General features: G+C 40.6%; 1 protein-coding gene across 1 annotated transcript; it reads right to left on the bottom strand.

Moving 5' to 3' along the window:
• Positions 1 to 2,230: 2,230 nt before the first annotated feature.
• On the bottom strand, positions 2,231 to 13,401 carry LOC120528107 (gastrula zinc finger protein XlCGF57.1-like). Its single transcript, XM_039752140.1, has 3 exons — positions 13,256 to 13,401; positions 8,852 to 9,386; positions 2,231 to 3,807 (listed from the first exon to the last, which is right to left on the bottom strand). Exons 2-3 carry the CDS (start codon positions 9,297 to 9,299, stop codon positions 2,363 to 2,365), a joined length of 1,893 nt encoding a protein of 630 aa, XP_039608074.1. The 5' UTR covers positions 9,300 to 9,386; positions 13,256 to 13,401; the 3' UTR covers positions 2,231 to 2,362.
• Positions 13,402 to 15,239: the final 1,838 nt, after the last annotated feature.

Genomic DNA, 15,239 nt, shown 5'->3' with positions numbered 1-15,239 from the left:
GAGGATCAATTCATGAGCCTGGTCCAATACCGGGCGGTGTGCACGTTCCCCACGGTTGAGCCTCCAAAGAAACTGAGAGCGAAACCTTCCCTTATATACTGATTGAGTATCCTTGCCCAAAGCGTCTTGCGTGCGAAGGGCCATGTACAAAAGTGATCAGTTTCTGCCCACACCCTTCCACGGGACACGGTGTTGTTTTTCCTCTACTTGGCCTTGACCGAGACGGTGCCTAGTACCAGAAGACACACAATAATAAGCGTTGCGTGCAATGAAGCCCCTCGAAGTGTAAAACAACTCCTTACATAGCCTTGGCTGTATTTTTAGAACATTCCTGGATTTGTTTTCGAAAAATAAATCCTTGTAGCTGGCTTTGCACTGAAGCGACCGACGCCCATCTGCACTCTTGATTCCCTTCCTCTCTTTACAGAGAAAATTCTTCCATTACAGTGTCTGAAGACTGTTTCTTCCTGAGATTCGTTTATGACATTCAGGACAGCAAATCATTTTCTCTTCATCATTAACCCACATGTGGTTTTGAAGACTGTATTTTTCATTGAATCGCTTGCCACATTCTTCACAGCTTTGTGGCTTTCATCCAGTATGAACATTAATATGACTCTGAACAATTGTTCTGAGAGCAAACTGTTTACATCACTCTGAATAAGAGTACAAGTCCTCTCTTGTGAGACTGTTTTGTCTCTGTAGGTGCATTAGATGTGAGAAGTGTTTACCACATTCCAAACAATAATGCATGTCTTATCCTATGTGAGTTTTTTTTGTGAGTCAAAATAGATAGATAGATTACTAGATTAAATTAATATTGCACTTGCAGCCACATCCAGTGTGGTTAGCTACAATACCATGGATAATAAACTTCTTGGTGGTCACAAGAATATGAAGCTCTTTGGAGATGGTGTTTACCTTGATCATATTCTGGCTACTACCTTCTTCCCTTCTTCCCTTCCTCTTATAGATAGATAGATAGATAGATACTTTATTAATCCCAAGGGGAAATTCACATAATGCAGCAGCAGCATACTGATTAAAAACAATATTAAATTAAAGAGTGAAAAAATGTAGGCAAAACAGACAATAACTTTGTATAATGTTAACGTTTTCTCCCCCGGGTGGAATTGAAGAGTCGCATAGTGTGGGGGAGGAATGATCTCCTCAGTCTGTCAGTGGAGCAGGATGGTGACAGCAGTCTGTCACTGAAGCTGCTCCTCTGTCTGGAGATGATCCTCTTCAGTGGATCTAGTGGATTCTCCATGATTGACAGGAGCCTGCTCAGCCTGGGTCTCCTAAAATCCACCACCAGTTCCTTGGTTTTGGTGGTGTTCAGGTGTAAGTGGTTTGAGTCGCAACATTTAACAAAGTCCTTCATTAAGTTTCTATACTCCTGCAGCGAACTTTTGTCAAGTTCAAAACAAGAGCGCATACAGTGTGCGTACGCTGAAATGACAGTAACAATGACAGAACACATCATGCAAAATCACCCAAGATTTTCTGAACACACATTTTCCAGTATGAGAGTGACTGAGATATTAAAATGTCTCATAAATATGTAAGATTATACTTTTCAACAATGCTTTGTATTTTTAAGGTCATGTAATACATAAAGATTTCAAAGTTGCCTTTATATTTCAACCCTGGTAAAATCTGCCCTGTGTGCAAGCGACTCAGTGTTTATTTGTAAATCGCTGTGATGGTTTCTTTTCCTGTCAGTTTTGCTGCATCTCATCACTTACATCTGGAGATTTTTTTTTTTTTTTAACCTTGGCACTACCATTCAATTGTTTTTCATAGAACAGTACACCAGCCATGGATGACCAACACTGAATGTTACTGAGAGAAAAACATAGTGAGCTTAACACTTTTTCCAAAGTTTTCTGTGTCATGGATAATTGCTTATTTGTAGTAATAGTTTCCCACAGTCAGCTCAGCAATTCAGTCTCTTTCTGTTGCTGAACAGTGAACCATTCATGTGCCTACTCCCTGGGTTGGGACCTTCATCCAGGCAGGAGGGACACTTTGAACATAAATCATCCATCCATCTTCTAAACATGCTTATCCACAGCAGGGCCGCTGGGAAGCTGGGGCAATCCCAGAAAAAAAGCTCAGGTTAAAGATAGAATACATCTTGTACAACAGACCATCCAAATCATGCCATCCATCCATCCATCCATTATTCAACCCACTATATCCTAACTACAGGGTCATGGGGGTCTGCTGGAGCCAAACCCAGCCAACACAGGGCGCAAGGCAGGAAACAAACCCGGGCAGGGCGCCAGCCCACCGCAGAATCATGCCATCCCTTTTCAGGTATACTTCAGGTGCGCAGTATTGCTCTTGCATTGTTCTGTTATGCTGGTGTCACTTCTAGAAGGGCCTGAATGTTTTTGTTTGGTGCAGTGTGAACTTTCATGTGGGCCTGAAGATTGCTTGTGCGTGAGAATTGTTTCCCACATTCAGAGCATGAATGTGGTTTCTCTCCTGTGTGAAGTCTTCTATGATTCTTAAGGCTGCTTATATGGGAAAAGACTTTGCCACATTCTGAACAGCGATGTGGCTTCTCTCCTGTGTGAATCCTCATGTGCACTTGAAGGTTACATATTTGTGAAAATTGCTTACTGCAGATAGAACAGCAATGTGGTTTCTCTCCTGTATGAATTCTCATGTGCCTCTTCAGATTACTTACTTCTGAGAATCGACTGCCACATTCTGAGCAGCAATGCGGCTTTTCTCCTGTGTGAATTTTCATGTGCATTGTAAGATTGCCAATTTGTGAAAAGCATTTACCACAATTAGAACAGCAGTATGGTTTTTCTCCAGTGTGAATTCTGGTGTGCCTCTGAAGATCCCCAAAGGAAGAAAACCGTTTGCCACATTCAGAACAGCAATGTGGCTTTTCTCCAGTGTGAATCCATATGTGTTTCTGGAGGCTGCTTATCTCTGAGAATCGTTTGCCACATTCAGTACAGCAATGTGGCTTCTCTCCAGTATGAATTCTTACATGTCTATGAAGGTTCTTTCTATGTGGAAATTGTTTACCACATTGAGAACAGCAATGCATTTCCTTTCCTACATGAACTTTCTTGTGTGCCTGAAGACTGTTCCTTCGTGAGAATTGCTTTCCACATTCAGAACAGCAATACGGCTTCTCTCCTGTGTGAATCCACATATGTCGATGGAGGCTACTTTTTTCAGTGAATCGCTTGCCACATGCTTCGCAGCTATATGGCTTTTCTCCTGTATGAAGTCGAATGTGATTCTGAAGACTCATTCTGTACGCAAATCGTTTACCACATTCTGAACAGGAATACACGCCATCTCCTGTGTGAATTGTTTTATGTTTTTGAAGGCAATTTCGACGTGAGAATTGCTTACCACATTCTGAACAACAGTGGATCTCTGGCCCTGTGTGAATTTTCTTGTGAGCTTGAAGACCACTTTTGCATGAGAATCGCTTTCTGCATTCAAGACAGTAATAGGGTTTGTCTCCACTGTGAATTTTTGAATGTCTCTGAAGATCCCTAGAGTACAAAAATCCTTTGCCACACTCAGGACAGTGATGTGGCTTTTCTCTTGTGTTAACCTGAGTGTGTTCCTGAGCACTGGCCATATCTGAGAATTCTGTATGCATTTCCTTGTCCTTTAGAAGACTATGCATCTCTTGAAATCTTTTATTGCATTGTGAGGATATTGAATTCTTAGGTTCTTCCATGAATATCATTTCTCTCATATTTCTCAGATGTTGAACATCCATAGTAAAGGGAGATATGGAGAAGCTCTCATTTTCCTGTAAACCTGTTTCAAGACAAAATATGCACAACACAACATAAAAAAATGAAGCCAATATCTCACTTAAAAATGGAACTGCAAACATTAATAAGGGTCTGAAAAGAGTTCATTACATGTGCAAATGTTGGACAGAACAGCCTATAAAACCTTCACCACAGCTACTCCCTAAACAAAGGCACAAGCAGCTTTTCAGAATCCTTCACTATTAATTGCGAGTCACAGTTGAGTATCCCAGCATCATCAGGCACACTGTAAAAATCAATAAGGCACAAGTTAATGTTAAGGAACAGATGATCATACAAGATGCTGCAGCCTCCATTTATTAATCGGCAACTTACCAATTAATAAAATGTAAAGAAGAACAGCAGAAAGTGCAAACACCACATGCACAGAGACAAACTGACATTCTAAATACTGCAACTTGGAGATGTAGGACAATGGTTGCTTTTATAACCCAAAATGCTCAGTTAAACTAAAGTCCAAGTAAATGATACAACCAGCTAACTGTTGGTGGCCTTAATGCACAACAGCCCAGCTGTTTCATCACCCTGATTGTGTAGTTGCACTAAGTAATAGATGAGGCGCTGAAGGAAAAAACCTAAGCTGGTATCTTCCTCAGGATGTAAGGAAATTAATCCAAAACTGAATGTATTTTAATAAACTTGTACTCAAACATCCATCCATCCATCCATCCATTTTCATAATCGCTTATCCTTAGGTGAATCACAGGAAAGCTGAAGCCGATCCCAGCAAGCACTGGGCACAAGTCAAGAACAATGTCTGGATAAGGGTCCAGTCAATTGCTGGGTGAACACACACACAGACCAGTGTAGCATCACCAATACACCTAACCTGCATGCCTGTGGACTGAGGGAGAAGATCCATGCAGACCCGGGAAGAACATGCAAATTCCACACAGGGAGGACCCTAGACATGAACCCCAGCCTCCTTGTCGTGATGCAGAAGCAATATCACTGCAGCAACATGCCACCCAACACTAGGAATTTGAATATAACCAATGAGATTTGTTTTGCCTAAAAAAAAAACTTAAAAAGATCTGCATATCTCCATTCACAATCATGAGCTATGAGCAGGTTTTATTGTCTTCTGTGCACATTGTAGTCCTAGATTTTCATACAGATATGATTAAGTTTCCTCTCAGAAGAAAAATGTTGCTGCAATAGCCAGTCAGTCATCAGTCAGTCGTTCTCCAACCCACTATATATCCTAACACAGGGTCACGGGGGTCTGCTGGAGCCAATCCCAGCCAACCCAGGGCGCAAGGCAGGAACAAACAATAGCATTGTGTCTAAAATCTAAAAATTCTATTTAAGCAGATTCAAATAGATAGATAGATAGATACTTTATTAATCCCAAGGTGAAATTCTCATACTCCAGCAGCAGCATACTGATAAAAACAATATTAAATTAAAGAGTGATAACAATGTAGGTATAACAGACAATAACTTTGTATAATGTTAGCGTTTACCACCCCGGGTGGAATTGAAGAGTCGCATAGTATGGGGTCTCCTCAGTCTGTCAGTGGAGCAGGACGGTAAAAGCAGTAGAAACTTAGAGGGCATTGTCATGTATGCCAGTGCTTGATACAGGCCAGTAATCACCAGGGGCCTCATGTATAACGCCGTGCATAGAACTCGCACTATAACATGGCGTAAGCACAAAAGCCGAAATGTGCTTACGCACAGAAAAATCCAGATGCAGGAATTTGTGCATACTTCAACTTCCACGTTCTTCCGTTACATAAAGCCCGATCAGCGTGAAAACTAACGCTAATGCACGCGCTTTATGTAACGCCCCAACTCCTCCCAGAATTACGCCTATTTGAATATGCAAATCAATATAAATCGCCATTAAGCTCAGCATTCTGTGAAAAGACAATGGGAAAAGCACGGGGGAAAATATAAGAATTTCAGCGAATACCAAGTGGAGGCAAATGAAAAACATAATATTTGTTTAATTAAACTGTGGTATAATCAACAAAAGGAAGTTGATCGAGTGACATAGCGTGTTGGAGAAACTTGAAAGCTCATGTTCACAAAATCGCACAGTCCCGGAAATAAAAAAGAAGTCACATATCAAAGTCGCCGTGAAAAGCTGAGTTGTAAGCCCGCTGTCTGAGTGTCATATGAAAGCTTATTAGGGAACAGAGAAAAAAAGGAACACAGTGGGGAAAAAGCACGAAATGTCAACTTCAATCTCGACATTTTCACTTTAATCACGTAGTTTATTTTGTCATTAAAGTAGAACATCATAAACTTCATCTTGAAATTGTTTAATTAACCAGTTTCTCAAATCACATCGTAATTAAAGTACCACGTTAAATGCTTTGTTTTGTATTTGATCCTCTATGTGCTCTATGTGTGTGAATCACTACTTGCTTCTTAAACCGGCTCTCTTACTCCAACTGGACACAGAGTCCATTACATTCGTGATATTACAGCTCTCTGAATAACTAAAATACTGAGATGTATACGTGATGTCATTTATATGATGATAGGAGTTAAAGCACGTTATTAAACATGTGTTTCACTTCGATGAAATAATTTATTGAAGCAGTACTCAGGGGCGGCTCTAAGCTTGTGGTGGCACTGGGCAGAGGAAGAATCGGTGGCTCCTTCGCTCGCCAATGTAAGTAAGGTAGCTTATGCACGGTGGATGGCCACGTCCTATGCAGACACTGCATAGCCGCCTCGTGCTCATAAAACAAGCATTTAACTTTTGCCGAAATTTGTTGCTGCGTTTTTAGCTGTGTTCTTATTTTCTCCTTCTGTTTTATATTCAATATACATTGGCGTAGCCGTCACTGCAGTCAGTGCTTTTCTTTCCCCAAGTAACCGATCGCCACACAATCAGCTCTGTAATAGACATTAAGCCATCTGTAAGCTTAGAGCACCGATTCTTCAAAATGTTTAAGGAACATTGAAATATCTTCATGGTATATGTTTAATTATTCTATCCTTCACGACACTCCCAGTGAAGAATATAGATTATTTAAATGAAGTTAAAGTTTTATCTGTATAATTTAATAAACATATTTTGCTGCATTTCACCTTAAAAATGATATCGTCATCATATGTAAATACATGCTTTATAAAGTGGCTCAGGTTGTGTAATATTATAACTATAGTGCAAGTTTACAGTGGGGTGATTGTACTTATAAGTACAAACCGTTCTACAAGGAGCAATTGATTGAGTGCATTTAAAGTTCTTGGGATGAAACTGTTTCTAAACCACGAGGTCCATACAGGAAAGGCTTTAAAATGTTTTGCAGTGGCTGAGACAGCGTGTCCTTGAAGCTGTATACCGATAATTCTCTTTCTGATCAGCTGCTGCTGTGATTCACACTCAGGTACAGTGATATAAATACTCCGAGTGGTGCAGCGAGAGTAATATGGAAAAATATGATCCGCTGTGGCAACTCCTAAGGGGAGCAGCTGAAAGAAGAAGAAGAAGGTGCAGTGACAGTAACAACACTAAAGCAGTTATGGTATTTGGAATACTATGGCTGTTCCCTGGACCATTATATTGTTACAAGTTAATTACAATCAGATGCATTACACTAATAAACAATATGCGGTTAGTTTCGGTGTATTTATAAAGCAGCGTCAGGAAAATAAGGTGTAACCACACAGGAAGAGTAGCACTGCTTTGACGCTGGGTGCCGCCAGTCTGCAAAACCGAGCGGAGAACTTGCGTACGACAGGGTATGAGGTACTGTGGAAAAGTGCGTGGCTTTATGCCAAGTGTAGGTTTTTTACGTCGCAATTTCAACATGGAAAAGTTCTTATGCAACATTTCTGTGTGTACGCACCGTTTATACATGAGGCCCCAGTACTCCAGACATTTTAATTTTTGTCCTGGGAGTTTTTCTGTGTGTGCCACCAGTGTTTGAAGTCAGTCAGTCTTCACTAAGATGCAGTGTCTACACTTTGACTTTTTGGAGTACGGTCACTTTTTCTTTCTCAGCACTTCTCATAATGCCTCAGTCCTATATATAATGCCACACCTGTTAATTCACTGGCAGTTATATCCTGAGACATGTAGTGAAGGGAGCCGGGTTTCAGTTCCATCGGAACTCCTCATGCACTCCAGGCCAATAAAATCAGAATCTGATTCTCTCCAGCGTTTTGTTGGCTTCCAGATGGGTGCCTCGGAGGTGGATATGCACAAGTTCACGGATCTTTTTAGGGATCGGTTCACAGTACTAGTAACAATGGCCTCACACCCCCAACACACACAGCTACCCAATATAATAAATCATTTTCGATAACAAAGTGGGGTCCTGATTGATGTAAGGTGTGTTGACCATTTACTGAGCCTACTGCATTTTTGGCAAACTCAAGGGAATTATCTTTCCACTGTTCCTGTTTAAAGGAATTGAAATTGCAGTGCATCAAGAGGATCACGACTGACTTCAGTGGGTGGAATGTCCATCCGCAACATTGGCATCCTGGGTGTCATCGTGACTTCTGCTGCGTCACACTGGGTAGCCACGTGACTCTATGTTTCCAATTGTGTACATGGCATGGAAACAGTGTGGGGCAGATTATCTCTGTCCATTGCCAGGCCCAACAATTTGACAGGAGTGATTTGTATGATATCGCTTTTACTCTCTGACCAGTCTCTACCCAGGATCACGGGAAAGGGTGGATTTTGAATCCGTGTCAATGGCTTAAAGGGAAGACCAGTTTAACCTGTACTCACAGGGAGACACGGTGGTATCATTCTGCCATCTGTAAAGCCCTTATGGAGTTGTCAAAACTGATAATACAGGTGGCAGAACGATACCACCATGTGTCCCTGTGAGTACAGATTAAACTAGTCTTCCCTTTAAGCCACTGATGTGGTAACACATAACAGTGAGCTGCAATGGAAATATTGCTGCCGGTGTCTATTAGTGTGGTGACCATATGCCAATTTACAACTAGCACTCCTGTCCAAAGGAAACATCAGGGGTTAGGTCACCCTACCAACCTTTGTGGTAATATCAGAAATAATATTCTTAATGATTTTCTATATGAACATTTACCTGTTCCTGTCTGCCTTACAGATGATGGCTGATCTTGTTCTTCTCTTCTGCACCACATCTCCATCATCATTTTGTCATCAGACTTGAAGGTTTCAGGTTTAACCTGGACAGACTGCAGCAGAAGAGATCTCTCAGTCCTCTGAAGGGACACAAAGTCAGCCACCTCTTGTTTTACTGAAGGACATCGCACTATCATGAAGCGATTCTCATTGCACAGGTTCTTTCGGAGAGTGTCTACAATTCCATGACCGAGTATTTCAAAGCCAGTAGACATTTTCTCAGTATCCTCCACTTTAACAAACAGGAGTTTGTTCTCAAACTGTTTCTCTTCAATGTTAGCATTCACCAATTCTGTCTCCTCCTGCTTTATGCAGAGACCCTGTTGCGAAGCATGGAAAGGATCCTCTTCACACTCCTCTTGTTTAAGCAGGGCCATTCTTTGCTCCATGGTCTCTAAGTCCTTCTTCCCTGTGTGACTTCACCTTTTCTTCACACTTGGAGCTCTGATGGAGCTTCAGTTATAATTCTTGGATCACTGAATAAAAATACATAAAATATAAAATCAAAAATTCTTGGTTATGTTTAAGTAGTGCATTATCTGAAAAAGCGAGACACATGGACAATCAAATCAAGCAAACAAACAAAACAAAATCTTAAAACACTTAAATAATGGACAATTCCCATTAACTACCTTCTGCCCTGTGAAATTCTAAAGATTCTGTACACAGTTTGTAGAAGGAAAATTTTTCATATTAGCATAGAGAATAGCAAATTAACATAAAGAGCCATAAAAAGTAATTAAAAGCTTCTAAAAAAATTATATTAAGCATAAATTAGAAAGTTAAGCAAATAAGATAGGTCAAGCAAATAGTTAACTAAAAATCAGTTATATTGCATAAATTTTAAGCTTACAGCAGAAATTACTAAAGAACATACAGGAAAAAAGAACACAGATTGACGTACAGAAGCCAAATTAGAACAGGGTAAGAGTTTGAGAACACCTGTGTTCAAGGCTAGGAAGCTAAGGAAACGATACCTCAGACAGAAGATGGCTCTGTGAGGCACGTAAAGAAACCAGCTGGATTGGGAAAACAGCAGAAAGAAAAATAAAAGGCTTTTGCTGTGAGCAAGGTCACACTGACATAATGCATAAGGAGAAAATCTTAGTAAATTCAGGCATTAGCAAAAATATTAGAAGAATATATTAGAAATTAACATTAGTGTAGAAATTAAGACGAATCAAGCATGCCAAGCAATGATTAAATGAAAGCATATACTATATTTCTTTTTAATTAAAGCTGAGCTTTAGGCCACCAATATAGCATAGCATGACAGGCTAGAAAAGGAAGTGACACCATGAAAGATCAAATATGGAATAAAGAACATCTGCCCAGTTGATGAACCAATCAAGAATAAGAAAAACAGAAACTGGAGTGAACAATAGACAGGATGGCCAGGTGCAGAATGAGCAAATCGAACAAGGTTAAAATGAGAAGAAATTGTTATAAAAGCTTCGATTGGTGCAATGTTCAGGGCTCAGCTCAATTTGGCCATATTGGGTTGAGTCCTTGTTGTATTTTGTGTTGTTTTATTGCAATAAAGCTTTATAACTCTGTCTGTCTATCCCGAGTCCTAATAGCCTTTATTTTTAGGTAAAAAGCCTTCTGATGATGAATTTTTCGCCACGACAAGTTTTATATAACTTTCCTATCACCCGACCAGCACTATGGTGCCTTGGTCAGCATGTTTAGACCTGGGGGACTACAGTGACTACAGGTCTTTGCTGCAGCCCACGTTCTTAACTGAACCCCATCATTTCCAATAGTAGATCCTGTTATTTAATTGTATGGTTTTTATTCTGCCATCTCAGGTTATTCAAACAACAAATTGTTGTTTGTTTCTCATTGAGGATATCACCCAAATTATATTTTGTTTCCGTGTCTTTCCAAAAGTTTTATTCAGAAAAAGAATCCTTCATGATGAAGACACATGAATCTAAATGGGATCAAGTTAGATGGTGAGCTGCTGGTTTCTTGTCCAGTTCTATCTCACTCTTATTTGCCAGCTCATTAGAAAATAGAGAACCAATTAAAAGTAGTGGACAGAACTGTCCAGGAATAATGGAATCACATAAATGTTGGGAATTTTCATGAGGACGTTAAGGAAAATGAAGCACAAATATGTTGATTGAGCCATAATGGGCTTCAATAGCAATAATTTAATTCTAATTAGGAAATTGTGCAGGAAAAAAAACCTGCAGCCCACCAGGACTAAACCTGATCACCCCTGGCCTTGAGGGTAATGACACAAGATACAAGCAAGCAAACATCTCACCAGGTCTGCTTCCGGGAGTGGGTCCCAGTATGCCTGTTCTCAGCCTGGTTTGTTCAGGTCACTTTAGAATCATGAGGACAGTCATAGTTTGGGTCTGTTTTTTATCTGACTGCTCCTTTTAAAATCAGTTTACCAAAGGCAGCCCTAAGCTCAAGCAATATGGCTCTGGAGGTCACTGAGGCATTAAAGACCCTTCAACATAGGAGATGAAGGTGCAGATGGGTCTTGAAGAGCATACCGCATGGGAATCTATGGGTCATATATTTACTGTTTGTACTGTATACTCGTGTATTGTGGACTGTGTGTCATCCCTGACCACAAACAACAACCAGAAGAACAAAAGTAACAAAAGAAAAGGGTTTTATTAACAAATCAGGTAAACAAACGTCTTGTAAACACATAAGGGTTTAGCCCTCACATACGAGTTCGCCTCTAGCCTTATTTTATTTGAACAGCCATTTCCTCCCAATTCCAAGACCCCCATATTTCAAATGCAGGGGCTTTTTGAACCTGGAGCTGGAGTACTGTTCCAGGTAAGCCTTTACAAGCTCTTCTCATTTACCTGGCCAGCACCCAAAACCTGTCTGAAGAGGCCTTGAAAATCCTTCAGAATCTAACACTCAGTGCCCTCTAGTGGCCAGGAGGCCATTAACAACGGTCACAAGACTGACGTTACCTGTCCCACTTTCACAGTATATGTGTGCTTCGTTCTCGTGGAAGCACAACAGTTTGAGTTTGTGACTGTTTCTGTGTGTGATGTATCTGAAAGCATGGTGTGCTGGTGACTAGGATTGTTTAAATAAATAAAATAAAATAAAACAGCCAGGAACAGGGAACTCCAAACAGAGGAGTTTAAATAACTAAGGTAAATAAATTCTATCAGTAAGGCACTGCAATAAGTTCACTGATCCACTGGAAAATCTATTTAAATCTATTTTCTAATTTAGTTTTGATCAGACCTTTTTCAGCAAATTTGACTGTTTCCGTATGGAATAATGTCATTTTTCCTTCATCAAACCTATTTAATTAACAGTTGAGTCCTGATGAAAATATTACATTTCCACTGATTTGTGACATAGAGATCTCTGGACAAGGCACAAGTTCATCACAGGGTGAAAACACACACACTCATACACACACACTAGGACCAATTTAGCAATCACAAATTGTCTACCTGTCTGTCTGTCTATTATATAGTGCCCTTCACATCTATCTATCTATCTATCTATCTATCTATCTATCTATCTATCTATCTATCTATCTATCTATCTATCTATCTATCTATTTAACCTGTGGCGTAAAGGGACAGGCGGAGGGGGACGCATTATTGGCTGAAAGGCTCAGTGCAATTCGTGTGTAAGCAGCAGGGTTCAGAAATCATGCATGAAAAAAGTAAAATTCTCTGATTTTTATTCACAAATGCTTCAAAAATTATCAGACTGTCCTTCTGTGACGGCATCAGAGACAGCAGTTGAAATTTATGAAGCAATAACAAAATCAAAAACAAACATTACACCAATAATAATTTCTAGGAAGATAAGCAATATAATTCACAGTTTATAATTTCGTTTCGTTATCAATCCGAATGCGTTCTTGCTCTGCGCAGAAAACATCCCCACCTATCACTTGTACACTACACTGGCTCTGGTTTTCGCAGCGTAATTATATTAATAATTAGAACACAGCTTATCAGTGTGTCTGTACTATATTATTGTCTAGTTGATGCTAATAAATAATTATATGTGAAAAAGTATTGCTGTTTCTCACATGCATAAATCTATACATTTTTTTCTGTTTCCTTCATGCCTTTCGCCCCCTCTTTCTCATCAGAACTTACACCCACCCACTCGTTTTCCCCTTCTGTCTCAGCCGTTATACCAGCTGCCGTGCTGTTCTCATTCTGCCACCCTCTCTCCCTCTTAGGGACTTCCTCCTGTCACTTCGTGATACTTTTTTTCCCTCGCCCGCAGCCCAGTGTGCACATCATCACCCCCAAACCCCCTCAATCCGCTGTCCAACCCAGTTAATTGCCCTAAGCTTTTGAGGGTCATCGCACACTCAAACACGTACCTCTCGCGATGTCAGCTGGTTTTCTGCGAATCCCCAAGGCACGATGTCGTTATCAGAATAGAGGCTTGCAGCACGCTGAAAGTGGACGGCTCCTTCTTCTTGATGCACTTTCAAGGCAGACGCGTCGCACCATGAAAACAGCAACAGAAAATGGTCAGATCCGCTCCGAAATGCGCCTCGTTGTGCCAAAATAAAAGCAAGACTTGCCCCGTTTCAGACGTGCATTGCTGCCATCTACCGTACAATTGCGGTAACAGTTCACTGTGATTCTCTGGTCAAATTTCACAGTGCATACATAACGCCTTTAAATCCAATTCGTGGCTTTTTCTGAGAGCACGGGACACAAAACAGGAAAATGAACGTCTGAGAGCCCACCCTGGTAACCACTCGAAAGGTGCCATTTTGGAATCGCGAGTCCAAATATCCAGAACTTCTCTGGGATGTGTAAGGAAAACCATATCCATTCTTTTTTGTTGTTTTTCCTTAAAATTCAGGCCTATAGACAGTGTTGTGAAAAAGTCTTTGCCCCATCCTTATATCTTTCTTTTTTATATTTGTCAATTATATTTTGTAAATTTAATATTAGATAATCTTATTTGGGGTGGCACGGTGGTGCAGTGGGTAGCGCTGCCTCGCAGTTAGGAGACCAGCGTTCGCTTCCCAGCTTCTCCCTGTGTGGATTGTGCATGTTCTCCCCGGGTATTCCAGTTTCCTCCCACAGTCCAAAGACATGCAGGTTTGGTGCATTGGTGATTCTGAATTGTCACTAGTGTGTGTCCCTAGTGTGTGTGGGTGTGTGTGCGCCCTGCGGTGGGCTGGCAACCTGCCCAGGGTTTATTTCCTGCCTTGTGTCCTGTGTTGGCTGGGATTGGCTCCAGCAGACCACCGTGACCCTGTAGTTAGGATATAACGGGTTGGATAATGGATGTATTAAAGTTATACAATTTGTAAGTTCCCCTTTATTTACTCTAACAGACGATTAAGACTCGGCTGACAGAAAACAACCAGGCTTGTTGAATCTGAAGCTCACCATATACAGTACTAACCCTTATCAGGACAGTGAATCTTCCACCACAAAAAAAGCAAACCTCAACGGAAATTCTAGATAATATGATGAAATGTGAATTTCCCCTTGGGATTAATAAAGTATCTATCTATCTAAAAAAAAAAAAAAACACTTGTTGAAACTTACGAATCAAGAAGGGGGTTACAAAGTCTTTTCTAAAACACTGGGACACCAGTGCATCTGTAAATGGAGAACATTTAGAACTGGAAGGAATCTTCACAGGAAAGGTCGACCTGCCATAACAACTGCAAGGACACAGTCAAAACGTCACAGGGGCTCCCAGAAGAACATCCAATGAACTGCTAGGACAGAGTTTATGGAAATTCATGGCTTTATAATGACTCGTCTCCTTTCACTTCTAAGACAAGTAGTTTGAACCAAGTACCAGAGAATCCTTATCAGCGTCCAAAAATGCCAATCGGTTTGTACAAAAAAAGATTTTATTGTACTATGATTAATAAAAAAAGTCCAAAAGACATTTTAAAAATTAGTAGTTTTTTCACATGGTTTATACACTTTCCTTAGCCCTCAAAATGCTGAAACAACCTTATGGTGTTATTACTTAAGGAGATTCAACCTCTTTTGATTAAGTATCCAACCCTCCTCCAGACATACACTGCCCACTCTTATCCCCATTGACCTCTCACAGTATCCCATTTACGCTGGCATATCTCATGACAGTATTATACCAACGCCACTGCACCCGCAACAAACTCACCTCAACTCTCGCTTTCACTCTGACGCGCACCACATGCTGTAACAGCAGAACTGCTAAGCATGCCATTGCGCTACACACCCTCCTCTGCTTGATTGTGGGTTATCCACCATAGTGTAGCACACATAACATAGAAGAGCCGTTCAATCTGGTAAAAGTGCAGGATCTGGTAAAAGATCTGGTGCAAACTTATATAAGTTAGC

The sequence above is a fragment of the Polypterus senegalus genome, chromosome 4 (assembly GCF_016835505.1).
Source record: "Polypterus senegalus isolate Bchr_013 chromosome 4, ASM1683550v1, whole genome shotgun sequence".
Classification (NCBI taxonomy): domain Eukaryota; kingdom Metazoa; phylum Chordata; class Cladistia; order Polypteriformes; family Polypteridae; genus Polypterus; species Polypterus senegalus.
This window is presented reverse-complemented; position numbering and strand designations above follow the sequence as displayed.

Bases quoted from the DNA above. Each gene is read 5' to 3' on its own strand.
- LOC120528107 (XM_039752140.1), bottom strand. From the start codon at position 9,299: ATGGAGCAAAGAATGGCCCTGCTTAAACAAGAGGAGTGTGAAGAGGAT. The intron at 3,808-8,851 runs GTAAATGTTCAT...GTCTTGAAACAG, and splicing joins TGTAAGGCAGACAGGAACAG to GTTTACAGGAAAATGAGAGC.